General features: G+C 35.2%; 1 protein-coding gene across 2 annotated transcripts in view; it reads left to right on the forward strand.

The window, feature by feature from the left end:
• Window positions 1–25,883, forward strand: part of CADM2 (cell adhesion molecule 2) — a 995,556-nt gene that overhangs the window by 841,912 nt on the left and 127,761 nt on the right. For both annotated transcript variants that reach the window (XM_087818103.1, XM_087818104.1), the window contains exons 3-5: window positions 4,229–4,381; window positions 7,263–7,400; window positions 25,331–25,501. In XM_087818103.1, coding sequence (XP_087674229.1) covers window positions 4,229–4,381; window positions 7,263–7,400; window positions 25,331–25,501 — 462 coding nt within the window. The remainder of the gene's footprint in view (window positions 1–4,228; window positions 4,382–7,262; window positions 7,401–25,330; window positions 25,502–25,883) is intronic.

Here is a 25,883-nt window from a genome sequence, read left to right on the forward strand (position 1 = left end):
ATAAAAATCAGTTTCAAAAATATGTGTATTATGTATCCTTATGAATGGTAGCAGGGGACTACAATCATTAAGGTATGCCTCATTTGAGCGTGTGGGAGAATGATTTTTTAAAATGCATTAAAACTCATGAAAATTTAGAATTTTCCTAAATCTTAATATTTTATAATTGCCTACTCCTTTCACAAAGCACTCAGGGATGCTTCAGTAATTTAAGAATATGTGGCTCTTGGGATCTCCCTCTTCCTGTATGGCAGATGTGTACGATGAATTTTAAGCTTCGATATCCTAATAATTTCCCCTATTCAATCAAATGTACATAAAAATGCTTTAAGTGAGTTTTTATTGTAGATTCATATCTAATTTTATGAGTAATTCAAAGCAATCTCATGGACCCGTCAGTGAAATAACGCCTTGCAAATATATCAAAACTAGGGAATTAACAATAATATAGTTCACCAATCTTACCTGGGTTTCGCCAGTTTGACATGTACTTGTGTGTGTGTGTTTAGCTCCATGCATTTTTATTACGAGTTGGTTCACATACCCATCACCACTGTCAAGATACAGACCACTTTCATCACTACAGGTGTCCCTTGTGCTGTTCTTGTTTTATTAAATTTATTGGGGTGACATTGGTTATTAAGTTATACAGGCTTCAGGTGTACAATTTTACAATACATCACCTGTATATCATATTTTGTATTTACCAAGTCAAGTGTCCTTCCATCACCATTTATCCCCGCTTTGCCCCCTTCCTTCCCCCGGCGCCCCTTCCCTCTGGCAGTCGTCAGACTGCTGTCTTATGCTGCGGGAAATAAGCCAGTCAGAGAAAGACCAGTACCATATGATCTCACTTGTGTGGAATCAAATAAACAAAGTGGAGACAGACTCATGGATACAGAGAACAGAGTGACAGCTGACAGGGGGGCGGGGTTGGGGGCTGAGTGAGAAGAGCAAAGGGATTAAGCAAAGAAAAACATTAAAGATTTATGTGTGTTCTTTTATAACCAAATTCATTTCCCTCCTACTCCCTTCCACCCTTTACTATACTTATCCTTTGGCAACTACTAATATCTTCCCCATCTCTATAAATTTATTTCAAGACACTGTATAAATGTATTCTATTTCAATTTATTTATAGAGTTTTTGAGTGTATCACTTTGTATATTTTCTTAGTAGTTGTTCCAGGTGCTGAAATATACATTTGTGAACTGTCCTGGTCTGCTAGTAGCAATGTTTTACCACTTCTAGTAAAGTATGGAAACCTTACTTCCATTAGGCCCCTTTGCCCTACTCACTTATACTTCTCTTGAGTATTCTTTCTGTGTATGTTGAACGTGGTATTAATTGATATTATAACTTTGTTTATAATGGAGAAAACTCAGGAGGAGTAGGGTAGTAGGTATTATATTTACCCATATTTTTGTTCTTTCTTCCTTCTTGATGATCCAAGAGTTCTTTTCTGTTTGAAGAAACTTTCTTTAAGACAAATCTGCTAGAGACAAATGTTCTTAGTTTCCCTTCTTCTAAGAATATATTTATTCTCTCTTAATTCCTGAAGGTTACTTTCACTGGATAAAAATACAGCACTGACCATTCTTTTCTTTTGAAAAATGTGCCACTCCTTCTGGTCTCCATGATTTCAAATAAGAAATTTATTGTCATTTGAATGGGGAGGTATTTTTGTTTTTTTGTTTTGTTTGTTTGGTTGTTGTTTTTTTGAGAAGTTTTATGTACACAGCAAAATTCAGCAGAAGGTACAGAGATTTCCCATATACCCACTGCCCCTACACATGCAGAGCCTCCTCTGTTATCAATATCTCCAGCACAGTGGTCCCTTTGTTACAATTGATGAATCTACATTGACACATCACTACCAACCAAAGTCCATAGTTTACTTCAGGGTTCGCTCTTTGGTGTTGTACATTCAGTAGGTTTGGATAAATCTATAATGACATGTACCCACCATTACAGTATCATACAAACTAGTTGCATGGCCTTAAAAATCACCGGTGCTCTGTCTATCCATCCCTCCTTCCCCCCAAACCCTGGCAACCACCGATCTTTTTACCATGTCTATTGTTTTGCATTTTCAGAATGTTATATAGTTAGAATCATAGTATGTCGCCTTTTCAGATTGGCATCATTTACTTAGTAATAGGCATCTAAGTCTCCTCCATGTCTTTTAGGTAACATGTCTTTTTCTCTAGCTGCTTTCAAGATATTTTTCTTTGGATTTCAGACATTTAATTTTGATCTCTCTTGACATGAACTTCTTTGGGCTTATCCTCTTTGATGTTTGCTTGTCTTTTTGATTCTCTACATTTATTTCTTTTGCCAAATTTGCAGTTTTCAATCATTATTTCTTCAAATACTGTGTCAACCCCCTTCTCTCTTCTTCTGGAACTCTTATGGTACCAATGTTGGACATTTTTTTAATTGTCCCATAGGTCCCTAAGGCTCTGTTCTTTTTTTTTTTTTTTTAATCTATTTTTCTCTTCTGTTCAGACTGAGTGAATTATATTGTTCTGTCCTTAAGTTCACTGATTCTATCCTCTGTCATCTCCACTGTACTTCTGAGCCAATCCAGTGAGTTCTGATTTTGGTAACTGTATTTTGATTTCTATAATTTTCATTTGTTTTGTTTTTTATTTCTTTTTCTTTGCTGAGATCTTTTTATTTGTTTGAAGATACTTATTAAAGGCTTATTAAAGTATTTTTATGATGGCTTCTTTAATTTTTCATCAAATTTCAATATCTATTTCAACTCAGTGTTGGCATCTGTTGATTATGCTTTCTTATTCAAGTTATGATTTTTGTGGTATTTGGTGTGACCATAGGTTTATTATTATCATCATCATCATCATCATCATTATATCTTTGACATTTTGACTATTATGCTAGGAGATTCTGGACTCTAAATTTTCTGTTCTATGAGGCAGTCATTCTATTTAGGTTTAGCATAAAGGTCCTAGAGTACATCTGCAGGCTGTGGTTCCACCAATTTTGCCAGAACCTTAGTAGTTCTATGTGGTCAACTTGACTTGACTAGTTCCACAGGAAATTATACCACTGTCTACTGGCACTGCCGAAGCGGACATGGGTGCTTCACCAGGGCAGACTGCCTGGTGGCTGGCTCTAAGTGGGGTAAGTGTCCTCTAGCTTATGGAGAAATCATACCTAGGGCTGGGCACTTAGAGAGGAATTACCCTACTTCCCTTACTGCCCAATCAACTGTTGTCTCTAGGTAGAGCCTCCAGCCCACTGGGGACAAAGATAACTCTGCATGGACACTTGTCAGCCATGCTCCCACTTGATTCCCGTGCCGATGATGTTGCTGGAGGAACTCCCATTTGGTCAGCAGTAAAAATGAAGCTACCTCAGCCATGTTCTGTTGCTGGGTTGTGGTTGGTAGAGGCCAGGTCTGCATTGCCTTTTGCTATTGTTTGAGGATTCCCCGTGCTGTTCCTGTGGACCTGGTGCTCCTACTCTATCTTCCTTTCTCTTTCTACCTTTAGAGTAATTCTTCAGTTGCCTCTTACTTAATTTCAGGTTGTATAGCTGTACTTAGTGGGATATATAATGGCGTTTCAATTTTTTTAATGATTTCTTCTAAAATGAGCAAAGAGCATGAGTTCTGTGAAAACAAGTGTTCTGTGATAGAACAGGGCACAGCAGAGGCACCAGTGAGTCAGAGCAAATCTTAACATCTGGTCCCTTACAGGTGCTTTTCAGCTCAATGCCAGTTCTGGTTTAAATGAAGTTCAACGGGTACCTGCACTGCAGAGAGCTTTTAATGTGCTAATGTTCACTGTTGGTATCTTGGAAGGAATGCGGCAGTCATAGTTTTCCAAAACTTATCTGTCCATAAAAGTGAGCCCTTTTGTTTATAGTTTTTCTTGGCACTAGCATTCCATGAAAGACTTTGTGAAGGAAAGCCATTTTTATCATTATCATCTACCTCGTCTGGAGTAATGTACTAGATGAAATCATTTAATTAAAAAGTTATTTCTGAGAACCTTAAGGAGCAACTAATTCTACTTTGATTTTGTAAAAATCTGATAAAATATTTCAATATATTTAAACTGTCCTTAAAACTGTTTCGGGAAACATTTAGACGTATAGATAAAAATAAAAGTGTTTATTATGTTGTGCTAAAAATTCATAGTGTAACAGTACAGACTTTTTCAGTGTTGTTATTCACATTTTCAATATTTTCTCTTTCCAGCTTTAAGGGACAATAGGATCGAGCTGGTTCGGGCTTCTTGGCATGAATTGAGTATCAGCGTCAGTGACGTGTCTCTCTCCGATGAAGGACAGTACACCTGTTCTTTATTTACAATGCCTGTCAAAACTTCCAAGGCCTATCTCACTGTTCTGGGTAAGTTCAAGAGACAAACAGAATGCAGCCACGAGCCAGAGAGATGCATACTGCTAAGACAACATGATTAAAACACACACATATATTTTGAGGATCATAATAATTGATGTAGCATCAAAAAGAACATGTGCATTCCTATGTTCATAGCAGTACTATTGACAATAGCTAAGATCTTGAAACTGCAAAAGTGCCCACCAGTAGATGAGTTGGTTAAAAAAGCAGTGGTACATCTGTACCATGAAATACTATGCAGTGATAAAAAAGAAGGATCTCTTACCCTTTGAGACAGCATGGATGGACCTGGAGAGTGTTATGCCAAGTGAAATAAGCCAGTCAGAGAAAGACAGGTACCACATGATCTCACTCATATGTGGAATCTAATGAACAAAATAAACTTATGAACAAAATAGACCCAGAGATATAGAAGCATGGAACAGACTAGCGAATCTCAGAGGGAAGGCAGGGGTGGGTGGGTAGGTGGATGGAGAGAGATTAACATACAAATTTATATTCATATGTGCATAAACCATGGACACAGGGGAGTGGCACAGGGTGGAGGGGATCAATGCGGGGGGGGGGGAAGGAAGGAGACATTTGTAATACTTTCAACAATAAAAATAAATTAAAAAAAAAAAAGAATTAACCTACCAAAAAAAAAAAATCTCAAGGGGAAGGTGGGGTTGGGTGGGTGGGTGGGGAGAAATTGGCCAAAGTACTTATATGGAAGCAGACAATAGTATGGTGAAGGCCTTGGAGGAGTCTGGTCCAGGCTGGAGGGGGGCAATGGGGGAGAAAAAAGGGGGACATCTGTAATACTTTCAACAATGAAGATAAATTTTAAAAGAAGAGAAAAGGCATTTAAAAAACCACTTAGTCACTCTTCCCATTTTATAAATAGATGAAGGGAGGTGTAAAGAGTTATCTGACTTCTGAGAGCACACAGCCATTTAATTTCTTAGACACCAGGTATCTTGTTTTTCAGTTAAATTCCTTTGTACCAACTCATCTATGTATTGTATACATGGTGATCCTTTCATAAAGTGATAGAATGGTGTCTATAGGGTTCTCCTACATTTTATCGTGTCAGTCATTTGATAGGGTCCCTCTCTAATATGTTATGGCTTTCACATATGACCCCCTTGTCTATCTCAGTGCATTTGAATAACCCTCACATTTCTATTTGTCTTCTCACCTTATAAATGTGTAGTTTTCTAGATTCCTAAATGAACTACATAATGTCACTTGCGCACGCAGCTTGTAGCTTCTTTGTACTTCTGTTCTCTAAATATTGAGCCATTTTTCCAAAGGTTAAAGTGACACAAAAAAGCAATACATTCGTAGAGATTCCGAGGAAGTATAGTTGCAACTCAAGGCTCTCTGTGATTCCACAAACGTCAGAGGCCCAATCAGCTGAAATTGCTGCAGTTTATTGAAACACACCTGTGTACCGAACAAGTTAGAGGAATTTCAAGACATATTTTTTTTTCCTGCCTCTAGTTTGCCTTCCTTTTTTGATACATAAAGGCTTAACATTGCATTTAAAAGAACTGATACATGCTGTTCTTTTGGGTGGGAATATTAAAGTTAATTCAGCTAGTGAATTGGTTTTGTGCACAGGATAAGAAACATGTCTCTTTGCAGGTCCCACTGAGATGATTTTATAAAAAATCTTTACAAGTTTGCCATTAAGGACAAAATATAGCCACTAAAATTGAGTATTTCAGGATAACTGCCTAAGGTTAATGTATTGTTCTATAGAGAACCACCTTGAGACACCCTGAATAGGCAGCTGGCTGATTTCAGTTTATTCAATGATGATGTGAAATAGATTAAAAAATAAAACAAAACACACTAGACAGCTAATTAGAGTATGATGATCTGTCATTTATCTTTGTTGTTATTGTTTAAATGTGTATTTCTCTTATTGGTGCTTTCCAACATGCTTACATTTCATTCTTTTATATCTGAATTAAATAGTACAAAAAAGAAACTTTCGATCTACCTTGATTATTGAATAATTTGGGATGAAATTTTAGTAAACCTCTACCATGATAATGAAATATTAATGCCCAAGAAATATGGAATATTCTATTATTTAAATGACCCATGTGCTATCTCTGAACATTAGTTATCTGCTTATTGATTGGATGATTTGGACTAGAAAAGGTAATAGTGGTTAGCATTAAAAATAACACATATCACGCTCCACAAAACTACGATTGAATTTCTAATACACACGACATCAAGAGACATTTTCTACCTTAGAAGAATCAGGGAAGTAAGTATGGTTGCAATTACAAATGAATTTTTTTGTTGCATTTTCTTGGGCAAAATGCCTTTTCTTGAATAAAGTGCACAGGAGATAATATAATTTTTAAGCTTTAAGAATTATGAAATCAGGAATGAAAGGCGCTATGTTAGTTAAATCATAATTTGCTAAAGAATAAAGAAATGTGCTTTGTAAATTTTTGTTCCGTGATGCAAACAATGTACATTCTTAAATCCCTATACTGGTAAATTTTAAGATATATTGAATGGTTGTCTTTAAGAATTACAAAGAGTATTTTTGCATGTAAACTTTAACTTAAACAACTACTTTGAACTAAATAAATGCTTTCGGGTATATATACATATATATCATAAATATATATACACACATACATGCATATATACACTTATATGTATGCATATATATGTGTGTGTGTGTGTGTGTGTATACAAATTTATCTATATCTTATAAGCAATTTATTTTATTATACAGAAGTTCATTTTTCTTGATTGAACGTATTGCCAGTTTACTTTTGACTGTAAAAGTAATAGTCACAAGAATGACCCAACCCTGGCAATTGATGTTCACTTCATTCATTTGCTTATATTTCAGGTGTTCCTGAAAAGCCTCAAATTAGTGGATTTTCATCACCAGTTATGGAGGGAGACTTGATGCAGCTGACTTGTAAAACATCTGGTAGTAAACCTGCAGCTGATATAAGATGGTTCAAAAATGACAAAGAGATTAAAGGTAAAGAGTGGGAAAAGGTCCCCAAATCAAAATTAATGTGCTGAAAGTAGTATGAAAAGTTAGATACACTGTACATTTTCTTTTTCAAACCACAGTCATTTTCTAAGCTTAATTTAACCAAATTTAACCATTTCTTAAATTATGTCATTTTACAATGTATATGAATATAATGTATGTGCCTCATTTTCTCCTATGTAAATAGGTCTAGAATAACATATAGCACGTGAGGAAGTTGGAGGAATTAAAATATAAAAAACATGAGTCAATATATTTAAAACACATAGATTTGTGTTGATAATAGTAAGCACTAAGTGTAAATTAGATATTATTTCAGAACTCATCTATAGTCTTTAGATTTAGTACAGAGAAACTTCATGAATTATTTCTTAAACTGAGTTTCTGGCATTACAAAGTTTTGACAATAAAACTGACTAAACATCAATAAATCTGATTCCTAGTAATTCTCACAGAGGGCAAGTACAATGTACTCATTTCAGTAAAAATGCACATTAGAGGCATACCTCGGAGATATTGATGGTTTGGTTTCAGACCACCACAACAAAGCAAATATCACAATAAACCAAATCACCCAATTTTTTGGTTTCCCAGTGCACATAAAAGCTAGGTTTGCATTATACTGTAGTCTGTTAAGCAAGCAATAACATTATGTCCAAAGTAAAAAACATTAACCATCATCAGAGCCTTCAGTTCATTCTAATCCTTTCCCTGGTGGAGTCTTACCTCATTGTTGATGGCTTCTGACTGATCAGGGTGGTGGTTGCTGAATGTTGTGGGCCACGGTAATTTCTTAAAATAAGACACCAGCAATGTTTTCTGCACTGATCAACTTTTTATTTCACAAACCATTTCTCTGTAGTATGTGATGCTTTTTGATAGCATTTACCCATAGTAGAACTTTCAAAATTGGAATCAATCCTCTCAAAACCTGCTGCTGCTTTATCAAGTTAGTTTTTGTAATTTCTAAATCCTTTGTTGTCATTTCAACAATTTTTATAGTATCTTTACCAGAGGTACTTCCATCTTAAGAAATCACCTTCTTTGCTCATCCATAAGAAGCAACTCCTCATGTAATAAAGTTTTTCATGAGATTACATGTATTCAGTCATATCTTCAGGGTTCACTTTTATTCTACTTCTCTTGCTGTTTTTACCACATCTGCAGTTGCTTCCTCCACTGAAATATTTAACCCTTCAAAGTCATACATAAGGGTTGTAATCAACTTCTTCTAAATTCCTATTAATGTTGATATTTCAACCTCTTCCCATGAATCATAGATGTTCTAATGACATCTAGAATGGTAAATCTTTTCCAGAAGGTTCTCAGTTGAGTTTTCCAAGACCCATTAGAGGAATCACTATCTGTGGCAGCTATAGCTTTACAAAATGTATTTTTTACATGGTAAGATTTGAAAGTCAAAATTACGCCTTGATCCATGGACTGCAAATTGAATGTTGTGTTAGCAGGCATGAAAACAACACGAATCTCACACATCTTCATCAAAGTTTTTGGGTAACCAGTTGCATTGTCAATTAGCAGCAGTATTTTGAAAGAAATTTTTTTTTTTCCTGTGCAGTAGGTCTTAACAGTGGGCTTAATATATTCAGTAAACCATGCTGTAGACGAATGTGCTGTCATCCAGGCATTGTTGTTCTATTTGTAGAGCACAGGCAGGGTAGATTTAGCATAATTCTTAAGGTCCGTAGGATTTTTGAAATAGTAAGCAAGAATTGGCTTCAACTTAAAGTCAACAGCTGCATTAGCCCTAACAAGAGAGTCAACCTGTCCTTTGAAGCTTTGAAGCCAGGCATTGACTCCTCCTTTCTAGCTATAAAAATCCTAGATGACATCTTCTTCCAATGTAAGGCTATTTTGTCTACATTGAGAATCTGTTGCTGGTGCAGCCACCTTCATTGATTACCTTAGCTAGATCTTCTAGATAACTTGGTGCAGCTTCTACATCAGCACTTGCTGCTTCACTTTGCACTTCTATGTAATGGGTATGGGTTATTTTCTTAAACCTCATGAACCAACCTCTGCTTGCTTCAAGTTTTCTACTGCAGTTGCCTCACCTGTCCCAACCTTCATAGAATTGGAGAGAGTTAGGGTCTTGCTCTGGTTAGAATTTTAGCTTAAGGGAAATTTGTGGCTTGATCTTCTATTCAGATTACTAAACTTTTCTCCATATTAGCAATAAAGCTGTTTGCTTCCTTATTATTCATGAATTCACTGAAGTAGCATTTTTAACTTACTTAAGAACTTTTCCTTTGCCTGGCTGGTAGTTGAGAGTCAACCCATGAACCAAGAGGTCATTGGTTCAATTCCCATCAGGACACATCCCTGGGTTGTGGGCTCAATCCCCAGTAGGGGGTGTGCAGGAAGCAAACAATCAATGTTTCTCTCTCTTCAATGTTTCTATCTCTCCATCCCTCTCTAAAAATCAATGAAAACATATTTTTAAAAATTTTAAAAAGAACTTTTCCTTTGCATTTACAACTTAGCTAACTGTTTGGTGCAGTAGGCCTAGCTTTTGGCCTGTCTCAGCTTTTGACAAGCCTCTCTTACTAAGCTTAATCATTCTAGCTTTTGAGAAGTGAAAGATGTACAAGTCTTCCTTTTACTTGTTCACTTAGAGGCCACTGCATGATTATTAATTAGCCTGATATAAAGTAATGGAAAAAGATGGGGCAATCAAAGCTGATTTAATTCAATTCACTATGAAATTGTTAAAGTGCCTCTAATTATACAGCATTCTATGGTACGTGAGCAAAGATTCACATGAAGAAAACAAGGATCTTGACCTGAAGATGTTTAGGATGTCTTTGGGGTGATAAACAGGTTATGGAGAATATTTTCCTATAAAGAGAAATGTATGAAATGACATAAGTCACAGAACTATTATTACAGTTGAGAGTAAAGATTATTTCCCATTTATTTTAACTAAGCATTGGCCAGTTCAGCATATTGACACTAAGCTTCAGAATCTATGTGATGGACATACAGACCTTTAAAGTGACTTCTGATATCAGGACTAGTTCTTTTTCTGTAAAAATCTTTGTTTTTCATCTATCATTACCTAAAATAATGAATTTAATTTTCAAGTTTCTGGGTGAACATTGTTTGAAAGTCCTAGTTGATCATATCTTGTTGAACAGGATATTTCTATATTAGATCATACAGCAATGGTTCTCCAACTTTAGCAGGCATCATCACCACCTGCAGGGCCTGTTAAATCTCAAATTACAGGGCCCTAACCCCAGAAATTCTTATTGAATAAATCTATAGTGGGACTTGAGAATATGCATTTTTAGCACTGTGTTAAATATGTGAGTGATACTTATGCTCCCATTTGGAGACCACATTGGTATAGAGAAAATAAAGTTCAAGAGAATCAGTAACTTACAAAAAAGTTTTGCTTCTGTGTTTGAACTTTAGTTTTTCTGTTACTATGTAAGAATTATAATACTTGTCTCAAAGTGCTATTGCAACTGTTTTTGTATGAGCCAACATATATAAAATGTTTTCACAGTACAAGGAATCACTGAATAAATTTTAGATATTATTATGATTATGATTATTAAATTTTTAGCAAGCTATGATTAATGAGTTGTAACAATCTCTGAATTCATTCTAGAAATATAAACAAATAAAAATAGAATGCTTCCTTCAAGGTACTCACAATTGGGATATGAAACTATCACCACATATTTAACAGTCATGTTAGTAGATATATGACTAGGCTAAAGATTTTCTATTAACAAAAAGCAGAGATTAGCCTTACTTTGTGGGAGAGGTAAAGGTTCATTGATGAATGTAGGCACTCAATAAATATTCATTAAATGAATAATTTTCTTAAACAGTGAATGGGATAAATCCTATGGGTTTGGATAAAAATAGGTGGTAGAGCATTCTAAAGAAAGGAACTTCATGCCAAGTAAAAGCATATTCTTTTTTGAAGTAACTATGAAACTTTCTGTGTGATATAGACATGAAAGATAACTGGAAGGCAGGGGCCAAATAAGTCATGTAAGATCTTTCATTCTAGGTGAGGGCTTTAGAATTTATTCTGTAGGCAATGGTGATACCCCCCCGCCCCCATTGGCTTTAAACAGTAGATGAAGCAATCCCCACCCACATATGTCTGATTCAAAAATCTCCTTGGTGCCTCTGGGCAGCTCTGCATCCAAAACCACATGTGGTTTCACTGAAGATTTTAATTTCTTATATAGCAAAGAAGTCTGAATATCTGTCATTTAGTGCAAGACAAAGATGTACATTGTCTTCCTAAATCTGCTCCCTGAGAATTAAATAAACTTTCCAGCGCATGTGTAAGTTTAGTAATATGTAGTTTGAACATTTCCTATTATATAACCTTACTATTTTCTTTTCTAGCAAACTAGCTTTTACATTAATGTGCTAGGCCGCATTCTATGGTAATCGTCTATGGCCCACATCTCTGTATAATCCCTTTCCCTTGAGTGTAGGAAGGACTTGTAAATGCGATGTTATGTCACTGTCTTGAAGATATTACCTTATATGACAAAAGGGATTTTGCAAATATAATTATGGGTCCCTGTAGAGTTCATCAAAGAGAGATTATCAAGGCAGGCCTGACTAAAGAGATGAGTTCTTTATAAAAGAGTGAAGAGTTAGAGGGACATTCTCTTCTTGGCTGCAGAGAAAGCAAACTGCTCTCTTGTGAACTTTCTAGGGGAGGGAGGCATGTGGCAAAGAAATGTGGGTGACTTCTAAGAACTGAAAGCAGTTCCTGAGTGACAGCTGGTGACAGAAAATGGGGATCTCAAACATATAGCCTTAAGGAAATGAATTTACCAACAACTGGAGAGACCTCGAAGAGATTCCTAAAGCTCAGATGAGAATTGTAACCCCAGTCAGCACCTTGACTTCAGCCTGGTGACTCTGAGAACTGAACCCGGCAAAGTCCTACCTATATTCCTAATCCACAGAAACTGAGATTATAAATGAGTGTTGATTTAAGCGACTGAGATTGTGATAATTTGTTATGCAGCAATAACGGGAAACTGAAATCTAGAGAGGCAGAATTGTTTCTCAAGGTCGTATTTCTGGCAAAGATGGCTTGCATATTCTGATTCTAAGATGCGATACTTGAATTTCGGGAGAAAGCCAGAGGCTGAAAGAGTAGTTAAGGGACATTTCAACCATGAGCTAATAAGGTCCTGAACTAATGGATAAAATGGAATTTATAAATGGAATAAAGTGGAATTTTTTTTTTTTAATATGGAATCGAATGAGAAGACACCTTTCAGGTGAACGTTGATAAATGATTCTTAGAGATGGAACAAAAACAAAAGGTACAATTTGGGTGCCTGAGTGACTTGGGTAATAAATGTGGAAATAGGCATTAGAGAAATTAGTTTAGAAATAAATGATAGTATGTTATTCTTTAAAATATTAAGGTTGACATAATTATGTAAAGTCAAAAGGTTATGCTTAGTAAGCTTTTGGAGTTGAGTGGCTTATGACTAGAAAAGGGATTTTTACCATACAAAAGACTATCATCTCATTATGAGGGAGACATTTAGTTTTAGGCTTTTTAAAGTCCCCACTCTTCGTGTGTGCAGCATACTTCCAGAAGAACTTTCCTCAGTACTTCCTCCCTACTCTAAGAATTATGCTGTGTACTAATCTGCGCATCTACTGTAGCCTGACTTTATGATGATTCATTTGATCTTGGCGGTACCTAATAGCATTGTCTGTATTCTACAACTGTTAGTTATTTATTATACATCACCCGTTTCAAATGTCTGACCATCAAGCTTAAGTTCACTTTAGCTGTTTCCTTCTGTGAACAGCTTTTTGACGTACACGTTAATGTCAATCAAAAATAATGCAGCTGCTCATTTTCAATTTGGCTACATATACTGCAATTTTATGGTGAGCCGCTTACTAAATACTTTTTCAGCATTTGGAAACATGAGAGTGAATTCATGAATGCTGTGTTTCTCAAAAGGTGGCCTTTAGACAGCTTGGATCGGAATCAGCTGAGGTGATTAGTTTAAAAGAATGCAGATTCCTGGTCTCAAGCAGACTTTTAAAATCAGAATTCCTGGACGTCAGGCCTAGAAATCCTAATGTTTTTTTAAGTACCTCTAGTAATATTTAGGCTCATTCTAGCTTGAAGATGCATGTGCTTAGAAACCAGTAAGCAGAGTATTAATAGATATCCCAGGAAAGAATGGGAGGAGGTCCCAATGTAATAAATTTAGGAAATGGTTTAATATTCTCTGTACTTTCTGGATCTCTTCTTAGGAGATTCTCTAAAACTGAATCAAAATGTACTTTAGTGTTTTAACATTTCTGAGAGTTACTGCAAAAATTCCTTTAGCCAACATCTAAGCAGTATTCTTTGACTGTGTAATATATTTTTTGTTGTTTATTTGTTTCATGTATTTTTCTATTGAACTCCATGGAATCTACTTTGAGAGATGGTAGATTATACATTTAATTTCAAACTCTATTTAGTGTTGAAAAATTAGTTTTGGCCTAATGTGTCATTTAACATAGATTATATAAACTTTAATTTAAGTGAGTGAAATATTAACGTGTAATACAGAGATTGTGAACTATCTGAAGCTAACATAAAAGAAAAGAAAAAGGAAATATTTGGATACCTCGAGTTTAAAGTCCCTGCATCATTTATGATAAGAATTAACTGAAAGTATTAGTACTGTATTTAAACTTATAGTGTATACCATGTTTCAATACTGAGCACTTTATTATATGAGAAAAAGAAATAGCATTAATAATACCTGTGTGTGTGCACGTGCATGTGCACATGTTGAGTGTATTCACAAATTGGAGTTTTCTAAGTGCTGTTAAGTGTATTACCTCAAGGCTCTCCAGGCCATACTAGATAGAAATCCTATGGAAAGAGATAAAACAATTTTTCCATGTTGGTTAAAATGATTAATAAAGGCAAATAATCAAAAATCTTTAAGAAACTTTCCTTTTATAATTTCTTATTTTTTTAAAAAAGCTTTATTGAGATATAATAGACAAAAAACATTTTACACACATTTGAAGTATGTAGTTTGTTATATTTTCACAAGTGTATGTAGTGATGAAACCATCACAACAATCAAGATAATGACCGTGATTTTTATCTACAAAATGCTGGTCACTCTCATTCATTCAAAATTACAAAATGGCTTTATGTCATAGATTAATTTATATTTTCTAGAATTTCATGCAAATATTATCATATAGTATGTACTCTTCTTTTTCTGATTTATTTCTCAGAATAAATATTTTGAGATTCATCCATGTTGCTGCATGTATAAGGTGGTTCCTATTTACTGTTGATTAGTATTTTATTGTATAAATCTGCACTATAATTTGTTTATCCATTTACTTGGTCATAGACTTTTGGGTTGTTTACAGGTTGCAGCTATTACTTTTATGAGTCATGTTTTGTTATTATATGTAAGATACTTTTGCCTAACTAAAGATCACAAAGACTTCCATAAGTTTTATAATTTTAGGTTTAAAACGTATTTTGAGGTATTTCATGTTTTTAATATTCTTATCCTTTCTTTCAGCTGCATTATTTCTAGGTTAGTTTCCATAGACTGATTGATCTCATTACAGATAGCATTTTCCTGCTTTGAATGCATAGTAGTTTTTTAATTGGATTCCAGACATTGTGAATTTTACCTTTATGGCGCTGAAAACTCTTATATTTTTATAAGAAATCTTAAGCCTTGTTCTGATTAAGTTACTTAGAACAATTTTAATCCTTCCAGAGCTTCTTTTAAATTTCTTAAGGTGGTACCAGACTAGTACTTATTCTAAGAGTCATTTTTTTCTCATTACTGAGGTAAGTCCTCCTGAATGCCGAGTATACTAGTTATGAGGTTTTTCAGCCCTGTGTAAGCATCATGGACTAGTTTCTCTAATCCTTTTAGATGGCTGTTGTTCCAGCCTCAGTTTCCTCTCACCGATGCATTGGTCAGGACTTACTTTGCTGAACATAGGAGGGGACACTGGAGCTATCTGGAGCTCTCTTTGTGCAGCCTCTCTTTTGGATACTCTGCCCTAGCAAACCCAAGCTACTTTGGCCTTCTCGGACACCCAGCTTCACCCCCAAAACTCAGGCAGGCCACCGGCTTCTACATGGTTTCCCTCCATGGTCCACGACCTTGAAAACTCTCAAGGCATTCAGCAGGGACAAATTTTAGGGTTCTCATTTGTTTTACATCTCTCAGGGATCACTGTCCATTGTTATGATGTTCAATATTTTTAAAACTGTTGTTTTTAGGTGAGAGGTAAATCTGTCTCTATTACTCCATCTAGGCTGGAAGCAGAAGTCTTTTTTTCTTTATCTTTGAAATGTAGAGAAATAATACTTTTATTTCAATGGTAGTGTTCTTTCAATTTTGTCTGCTTGCTTGTTTTAAGGTGATATAATAAATTTTAAAGGATGAATGAGAGTGAAATGTGTCTTTACTCACTTTGACAGAATATTTTAGATAATAATTTTGCTAGTTTTTAAGGTTAGGAATTTTCTTATTTAGCCACAGAAATGTAGTGCTATTATGGGTTCTTATACATTATGGGAATGAAAAGGAAAGTAATACCATCTATACAATGAGCTAAATACATATAATTATTTTTACTGGATTTCACTTATTGTCAAGAATGAGAATTCTATCAACAAAAGTTTTCTTTTTAATTTTTTTTTCCATTTATGTTTTTAATTAATGTTTTTAATTTAAGGGTTAAAGCAAGTACACACCTCAATAATTCACGACTCATTAGCCTTTAAGCAATCTTGAGATTAAAATAAAATAAATATTGAAATTTGCTAGCTTTTTAGCTCTTATCTGCTAATGGAAGGATTCAGTTGCTGCTCAAATTCTCCTCAGGTTATTTCCTAAATATCTTTTTTGGCTTTGTCATGTGCTATGAATGATGTCTCTCCCATTCTTTAGCTTTAATTTTTCATGGAAATTTTAATTCTTCATGCTTTTTGTGGGATCTGGGGAGAGAACACCTTGTTCCACTCAACTTTGGCTAAAGACCTTCTTTGCACCCAGGAAGATATTTTACAAAATGTATGAATTAACTTTTTCTAAAAATGATCCTTTAATTCTTTGATCAATAAAAGTCATTAGATTCAAGTAGTTTTCCACAATATTGTGGCCTAAGTGACATCTTAGTGTAGCAGTATCTCACTAAGTGCATTGGAACCTTTCTTCCATTTGCATTGACAATGGGGAATTCTAGGTAGATTACTTTACTGAGATTATGCTCTAGTGTAGATTAGCATTGGATAATAAAGTCCTAAGCGCATTCTCTATGTTTTTATTTACTACCATGAATACTTGAAAGTAATCTTACATATACTCTTTATCTTCCAGGAGAGTGACCAACCTTACATTTGTTTTCTCTTCATTCAATAACTCTTTAAAGTGTTCATTGTTCATATACCTCCTAAATTGAAGCCAAACAGATTAGCCATTTTTATTTATCTTTTATATTATACTTATTGAGAAATAATTAATATACCATCAACTCAGCTAAAGCTTTTAGTAATTTCACTGTTATGTAACTCACCGAAATCAAATTTGCATTTACATGACCCTAAAGAAATGTTATACCTACTAGTGATCGCTCCCTATTTTCCCCCAACCTTCCCTCCCCAGCTGTGGGAAACCACGAATCTACTTCCCATGTCTATAAATGTGCCCACTGTAAACATTCTTATAAATGAAATCATACCATATTGTGACTACCTTGTTAGCATAATGTCTTCATCTGTGTTATAGCATATATTTTTCATTGAATATTCATTTAATATTTCATTGTATGCATACACTATATGTTATTTAGCTATTCATCAGTTAATAGAAATTTGGGTTTTTATACTTTTTGGCTATTATGTATGATTCTGCTATAGAAATTTAGGTGCAAGTTTTTGTGTAGAAATATGCTTTTATTTCTCTTGGGGATGTGCCTAGGAAAGGTTTTGCTGGCCCTGTTTTCTGCTTTATGTCCTTTGGGTGCTCTGTTTTAGATGTACATATGTTTGTAACTGTTACATCTTTCTAATGGAGTGACACATGTTATTGATACAGGTTGATGTCCATCTACCGTTTTACTTTTTTATTTTCTCTATTGTTACTGATGAGAAGTCAGTTAGTTAATATTTTTGGAGTTCCTTTGCAAAAAGTTGTTTTTCTGTTCCTGCTTTCAAAAGATTGATTTTTTTTTCTTTTGACATTTCTGTTATAATGTGTCTGGAAGTAGATCTTTTTGTATTTAAACTTCTTAGAATGCATTGAGCTTCTTGGTTGTATAGATTAATGTTTTCCATCAAATTAAGGAAGTTTAAATCTGTATTTCTTCAAATTTTTTCCACTCTTTCCTATTTCTTTTTTTTTTTTTTCCCTTGGTGTCTTATTGCACAAGTGTTGTTGTGTTTAATGGTGTCCCTTGTTAATTTTTCTTTTTTTTCCCTTCCCTTTTCTTCAGATTACATAATCTGTACTGATCTATATTTGTTTGGGCTCATAACTACTGTTGAGTCTGGTACTAAATTTTCACTTCGATTATTTCATTTTCAACTCCAGAACATCTATTTCATCTACTTTATAATTTCTCCCTTTTATTTTTTTTTTTATTTTTAAAAAAAATATATCTTTATTGGTTTCAGAGAGAGGAAAGGAGGGTGAGAGAGAGACAGAAACATCAATGATGAGAGTCATTGGCCGGCTGCCTAGCCCACAACCCGGGCATGCGCCCTGACCAGGAATCGAACCCCGATCGCCTGGATTCCAGGTCAATGCTCAACCCCTGAGCCATGCCTGGCCGGGCGATAATTTCTCTCTTTTGTTGATATTTACAATTATTTTGTTTTACTTCTTTAAGTATGGTTCCCTTTAGTTTTTTTAAATGTATTTAAAATGAATCTTTTGAAGTCTTTTCTGTTAAATTCATCTTTTAGGCGTTTTTACCAGCAGTTTCTAATGTTTGCTTTTTTTTTTTCCTGTGTAGGAATCACACTGCCATGTTACTTTGCATGTCTTATAATTTTTATTGAAAGCATGACACTTAGATAATTCACAAGCGACTCTGGATACTGATCTCACCCTGCAGCTTGCTGTTTGCTTATTTGTTTGGTAACTTAAATCGACTGTTTTCACTGCAGTGCAAAGCCTGTGACGTCACTCAGAGGCATAGTCTGGCACATGTGGATAGTCACTCGAATGAGAATGCTTTTCATGGGGCTCGCTTTGTCTCTTTCCTTGGTGTCTCTGTTAAGCTGTCTGCCTCTGTTGGTATTAAGTATAGCTGTTCCCCTCCACTACTTGTCAGCTAATTTCTCTACTGTTTTCAACAATATCCTATGCATAAATTGCTCCATATCTGATCCAATGAAATTGAGAACAGTTTGCTAGAGTATTATTTTTTTACTTCTTGAGGCCAGTCGTACAGGTTTTCTTTGACTGCAAGAAGGCTCTTTCTGGCTGTTTCTTTCTCTGGCTTTCTCTCATAAACAAGCTGGCCCATTATTTAGCCTATTGATCTGAAAATACCCATCTCCTTTTACTTGCTTACCATCAAATCTTCATAGTTTTCAAGAGGGCCCTAGGCTTGAGCTTCCCCACACTCTGTTCCAAATAGTTACTCTAGAGAGAGCTTCAGAAGTCTCTTACTGTGACCTGCTGGCAAAATCTCTATGATGCTCCCCCTGAGCTGGGGGCATGGCTTGCTTCTTTTAAAGTACACTCACCCCTACTTTAAAAGCAGGATTCTGTAGGAGTAGCAGTAGACTCTGGCTTCTTGGCTTGGCCTCCAGCTTGAAACCTCTATTCTATGAGTGAAACTGAGGTGTGAACCGTTGGGTCCCTGTATTCTTGGCTACAGGTGGGGACTAGGTAAAGAAAGAGAGCTTACTCGCTCAGCCACTCTCACCTGCCATGTAGCCTCTGCAACCAAATGTAGAAGCGAAGGGAATAAGAAATACTGACCACGTTCCTCCCCTGGGAAAATGCTATAGCCTATTGAGAAGCCCCATCTTCTTGCCTACATTCACTCATGCAGAGTTGGGGGTAGGCTGAAGGTGGGGAGCAGGTCCTGGCTCCAGTACCACAGACTCCAGTGCCACCTATTCTTACAAAGATTAAGTAGATTTTCTTGAATAATTGTTTCTTCATTTGCTATATGCTGATGGGACAATTTTCAAGACCTTAAATTTGTGAGTGTATATGTTTAAATAATTTTCATCAGTTCTCATTGTTTTGCTGGAGAATCTGCAGAGCTCCTTATGCTGATGTTCCAGAAGTCACCTGATTTATTTTTTATAGTCATATATTTTCACAATGTTGGCTCACAAGTTATTCTAATATCTTCCAAGTATCTTCCTTTATTGAGCCTTATGAATTATTTTGTCTCTCATTCTTCCTTTTCTCATAGAAGAAATTTGTATTTCTTTTCTCAAACATTTTATATTTAAAATTTCTTTATATTTTTGCCTTTAGAGGAGATGCAACTATTTTATAATTTTCCTTTTCCTTGTAATTATAGGTAATTTTCAGTTTTGTTCTTTCTCTTTTCTTTATAAACTCTATATGAAAAAGATCACATATAATTTTTAAAAAAGATTTACTGGTTTGATATATTTTAATGTAGCTATTTTTTAATGTAGCTTTTTTTCTTAATGTTGCCAATACCCTTTCCTTCTCTTCATTTTGTATGTTTGAGTGTTTGCATGTTTGCGTGTTTGTGTGTGTGTGTATTTTAACTACAGGTAAATATATCTGAGCTCTCATCTTTAGGAATTTCTATGGGTTACTATGCCTGTAGAAAATAGTAAAGGGGATAAATAAAAACGAACACAGAATAAATATAGATGTGTGTAAAAGAAAACAGTAACAATCTGTAGTCCAGAAAAGTGGAAAAAACATAACAATAAAACTGCATCCAATAAAAATTATTTATTTACATTTAATCTGTCTAACTGTTAACCTTTGATAATCTGTCGCTTTTTTACTGTCCCGAAACAGAAACTTCTTACTTATTTAAGAGATTTGACTAACTTTTCAGGAAAGTGATCAAACAATTTCAAAAGAGATCCACTACAAAGAAAAGTAATGACAAATTGATACAACAGCCCTCAGATTACACACATTGCCATGGAATGAAGCTATTTACTAGAAATAATAGAACGCATTGCCTGAGTGAAAATGGCCATCATTTTTATTAATTCAAAACATACTTATTAAGCATTTACAATGTTCTAAACTCTATCCTAGATCTCGGTATTAAAACTATACAGAAGCATAAAAATTAAGACTGTCTGGAGGGAAAGAAAATAAAAGAGAGAGAAGAAGGGAGCGGAGGAATAGAGGAGAAAAATAGTATAAAAGCAAGAAAGAAACAACATTAAAATTCCAAATTCTCTTTTATTTTATAAATATATGAATTATATTGAATCTTATAAATGTCCTAGTGGGTGATTAGAATTTAAAAATGATATGTTACTCAGAAAACAAGAAAACCCATTGAAAATTAATCAATAAAACTATGGTAGTATATAGTACAGAGAAACATCACAACATTTAGAAAGCCAGTTTCTCAGCACATGTTTTACTGATGCAAATGATTCATTTTCATAATAGGTGATGTGGGGCAGGTTGATTTTTCTGACATATGCTGAATGCTACATACAATAAATCATTAGAGAACTAGAACTGCATCATCATAGATGTGTCAAAGCAGTCACATTTGTTTAGAGTTTGCTAAAATGGATATTTTATTTTCTCTCTCATAGAGTTTTCTCTAAGGGATGGGCTTTTATTTTTAACTTTCTGCCATCTTTTATCATTTTGGGGACCTGTAATACAACATATTTTTCCATATAAAATAGAATAAATCTTTCAGTCTTCTAGAGAAGTAATATATATAATCTATAAAAATATAGTGACCACCCTGAGGTATCAGGCTTAGAGTCGGGTAATTTCTTTTTATATTTTCTAGTCAGATGGTGTAAACTTTTTGATTCAGCCCAAGGAAAAGTTGTGCACAGAATATAATATTTTTTTAGAAGAGGTTACAAGTGAAAGTTGACTTCTCGTGTTCAGACTTTTGGTTAATGGCACTGAGGCTCACTTGACTCATTCTCAAGTGAAAGGATGTTATTGTAAGGTTTCCTCCCCTCCCCCACCAAATTCATATGTTCAAACCTAACTTTCAATGTGATATTAGCAAGTGGGGCCTTTGGAAGATTATGACTGAGATTGTGACCTTATTTAAAAAAGCCCAGAGAGCTCCTTCAGCCCCTTCTGCCACACTTGGACACGGAGAAGACAGCCCTCTATGGACCAGGAAGCAAGTTCTCCCCACACACTGAGTGTGTCTGAACCTAGATCTTGGACTTCCAGCATCCAGAACTGTGAGAAATCAGTTTCTGCTGTTTGTACACCACCTGGTCTGCGACATGAGGCTCCAGCCAGGCGTGATTAGACCTGCGGCACCTGACCTGACAGCGCTTACTCTCCAGGGGGCAAACATAGAACTTTACCCCCCAATGGAAACGATGGAATTAACTAGTCTTCCTAGTTTTCTATCTATGTCCAGAATTTACACTGGAGAAAAATAGGGATGTAGCTGCAAAGATTATGAAGGGAAGTAATCCTACAAATGCCTCTGTTCATTATTTGCCATCAACTTTTGCTCACCGTCACACCCATGTGCTTATTTTGAAAAATGCAAAATAAGAAGAAATAGATATATTTTAAAACAGTAAAGGTAGAATGGAAGCTTAAGAAAAGAGGTGAGAGAGAGGAAAGGGAAGGATGAAGAAAGGAAGGGAGAAAGGCAGGGAGGGAGGGATTCAGGGATTCAGGGAGAGAGAGAGGGAGACAAAAAAGAAAAGGAAAGCCAGAAAGAAGAAAGGTAGGTGTGCAGAGTAAGTCCCAATATTCCAGTATCCTCTCTTTGCCTTTGGTTATATTTCTGGTGTCCATGTATCTGGTGTCCACTATGCCGTTGCTCCTGAAACTATCGTCAGTGCACCAGCATCAGACTCTCAGGCTCCACCTCACAACATATTTGGTCAGAATCTGAATATTAATAAGATCCAAAGTGATTAATAAGCACATTCCAGTTTTAGAAATGCTGCTCTAGATCATGATGGCCATTAGCGACATGACAAAGGAGAAAAAATAGAACTCTCTAGAACAAGACCGGACATGAAACAAAAATACACAGAGAATCAAAAAATGAACTATGCAACATAAAGAAAACTTCTGTTGATCTGCAGCTATGTAATGCATCAGTTATTTTATAAAGCTAGAAAGAGAAAATAGAAATAAAGTTTAAATACTATTTTTTTGTCTGTTTCTTCCAGGAGGAAGGGGTCAGCATAAAAAAATGGGAAAGATAGTATGATTGTCTCTTTTTAATGCATTTTCCTGTTCATGTTATGCCTTCTGGTAACTTAAAAGCTGTCACATAAGCTATTATTAAAGCAACAAATTAGCCCGGCCTGTGTGGTTCAGTGGTTGAGCATCGACTCATGAACCAGGAGGTCACCGTTCAGTTCCTGGTCAGGACATATGCCCAGGTTGCCAGCTTGGTCTTCAGCAGGGGGCTTGCAGGAGGCGGCCAATCAGCAGATCAGTGACTCTCTCATCATTGATGTTTCTATCTCTCTCTCCCTCTCCCTTCCACCCTCTGAAATCAATAAGAAAAAAATTAAAGCAACAAATTATGCTTTTTTTATTTTATTTGAATGATACTCATTAAAATTTTATGTTAGATGCAATTGCTATCAGGTTTTATGCGTCCAATTAATATTACATTAAATGATGCTTTTGTACAGAAAACCAAAATAGCTAAGGAAGCAGATGTGTGTGTTCTTAAAATGCAGCTGTTATTCTATTAAACAATTAGCACCAATATTTTGGAATAATATTTCAGATGTTGCATAACAGTTATAAAAGTGGTTTCATCCTGGCCAGTGTGGCTCAGTTGGTTGGAGCATCTTCCTGTACACAGAACGGTGGTGGGTTAGATTCCTGTTGGGGCACTTGCAGGGGGAGGGAAGGTTGGGATGATCAGTCTATGGTGCTTCACTTTCACACTAATGTTTCTCCTCTCCCTCTCTCTCTCTCTCTCTCTCTCTCTCTCCCCCTCCACCCCTTATCTTCCCTCTCTCAGATCAATTAAAAAAAAAAAAAGGGTTTTCTCCAAAGATCTAAATTTTCTTACACTGCCACCACTTAGAGCTATGAACAAGAAAACAATGGATATACATTTATAGGAAATAAAATGTAAAAACAAGGGAACATTTTGTACAAATCTATGAGACACTGAAAAATGAAAGAGCTTCATTTTTTTTTATTTAGTGCAGCAAAGAACTCTAAATGCATCTATCATATTCTGGCATATTTTAACTGGTAAAGGTCGTTTCATCTTTTTATTTTAATTTTTTTTTTTTTTTAACTGATATTGAAACTACTTTTCAACTGCAAAAATCTTAGAAATGACTTTGGTTAGCAAAAATGAAATACTTCATAAGATACATGTTCATGGAAAACTCTGTGTTTTATATTATTTATTTATAGTTAAAAGACAAAATTAAGATTTTATACTTTTCCTACCCTTTCAAAGTTTAGAGGTTGTCTTACGCTGAAAAATTGCCAAAATTGCATAAAACTTTTTTTTGTAGTGAAACTTTAATTAGGTAATTTTTATCTAAATTGTAAACATAATCATAAACATATTTTCAAAAACAAGACATAACATTTATTTAGTTTTATCCTGTATTAATATCATTTTATTTTTTTTAATTAATAAGAGAAAGTCATACCTCTGCAAATAAGTAAAACTCAATGGACCATGCAAATATCTGCACATCCAATATATCAAATGCAATATTATTTTCAGAATCAATTTTTGCATAGAGCACAAAATGGAGTAGCTGAATTTATATTAATTTGTTGCCAACATAAATGTTTAAAAATAATTGATATAATATATGGTAAACTGAAGTATTTTATGCACTTGATATAAAATATTTTTTCCCCTAAAAATATCATTGTTCATTTTAAATGTGAGCCTAAGAAAACAGAACAGCATATTTTCTCAACTGTATTTAGATCTTGCTGTAATGATACCTTAACCTTAGTCCATTAAAATTGCCCTTATCAGCTACTTTAGACTTGAGAAATTTTAAATTAAATGAAAATATTATTAAACCTCTTTACACAGAGAACAAATAATCACTAAGTGCACCGTTCAATGATGAACCTGAATCGTGCACAGTAAGTTTCACATCTTGAGGGAAGTATTCTCAAGTCAAGTTGAAAGAGCATTTTTCTCAATGGAAATTTTACGGCAAATAAATCTATTTAAACATTCAAAATATTCAGGTGTCTACTTACTTATTTTCTTTACCAAAGATGGCATCTTAGGTGTTCCCCAGCCTCACATTGTTCATGTTGAAATCTTAGCTCAAATGGTGGTGTACTTCTTTTTAGGCATAACCAGGGAGTTGTGAAAATGCTCCTCCCAAATGTGCTGTGGCTCGGAGAATTGAGATTCTCCTGTGATAAAACTGAAATTCGAAGAAGGGAGATGAATACTGTAAAATGGCCTGAGTCCAAAAAATGCCACCAACTAAGGAATAAAAGCTATGTGTCCCACCCTACTCTATTTAACTTTGAAAGTTTATTTTTGAAGTAGTATATTTTTTATTTTCTCAAATTCAAATAGATGGAATGTTAAACTAACCAATATTTGCTTTTTAAAAAACTGATCAAGATAGGGAGAAGGCGCTTCCAGGGAGTGTTTCAAGGACATGGACCCTGTTACATTTTGAAAGGGAATGTCACAGAAATTTTTCATTTATATTTTACTCTCAGATGTGAAATACTTGAAAGAAGAAGATGCAAATCGCAAGACTTTCACTGTCAGCAGCACACTGGACTTCCGAGTGGACAGGAGCGACGACGGAGTGGCGGTCATCTGCAGGGTGGACCACGAATCCCTCAATGCCACCCCCCAGGTGGCCATGCAGGTGCTAGAGATACACTGTGAGTAAGCACCCCTTCCTCCCCCTTTGTGTCGGCCGCAGATCTCTTCCTCTACATTTAAAATCATTTCAAAATTACGTGAAGTTACAGAAAATGTGCAGCAGAATCTACAGCAAAGTGCAGTGAAACTACCCTCAATAATATTAATCATGTTCCAAGGAAAGTCGTGCTTGGCCGAGTAGCATTACAGTCCAAGAAGAAAAGTAAAGGAGCCATCAAAAGGCTATGACTCCTCATGTCCTTCCAAACGGCCACTTGATGGATGTGTGCTTTCTATCTCTGCTTTTAAAATTAGACTATTTTTTTTTACCTTCTCTATGAAATATACCAAGTCCATATAAATGCAAGGGCCTATCTAGTATGTTTTCTTCATCAACGGCAT

The sequence above is a fragment of the Miniopterus natalensis genome, chromosome 6, assembly GCF_054644295.1.
Source record: "Miniopterus natalensis isolate mMinNat1 chromosome 6, mMinNat1.hap1, whole genome shotgun sequence".
Classification (NCBI taxonomy): Eukaryota; Metazoa; Chordata; class Mammalia; order Chiroptera; family Miniopteridae; genus Miniopterus; species Miniopterus natalensis.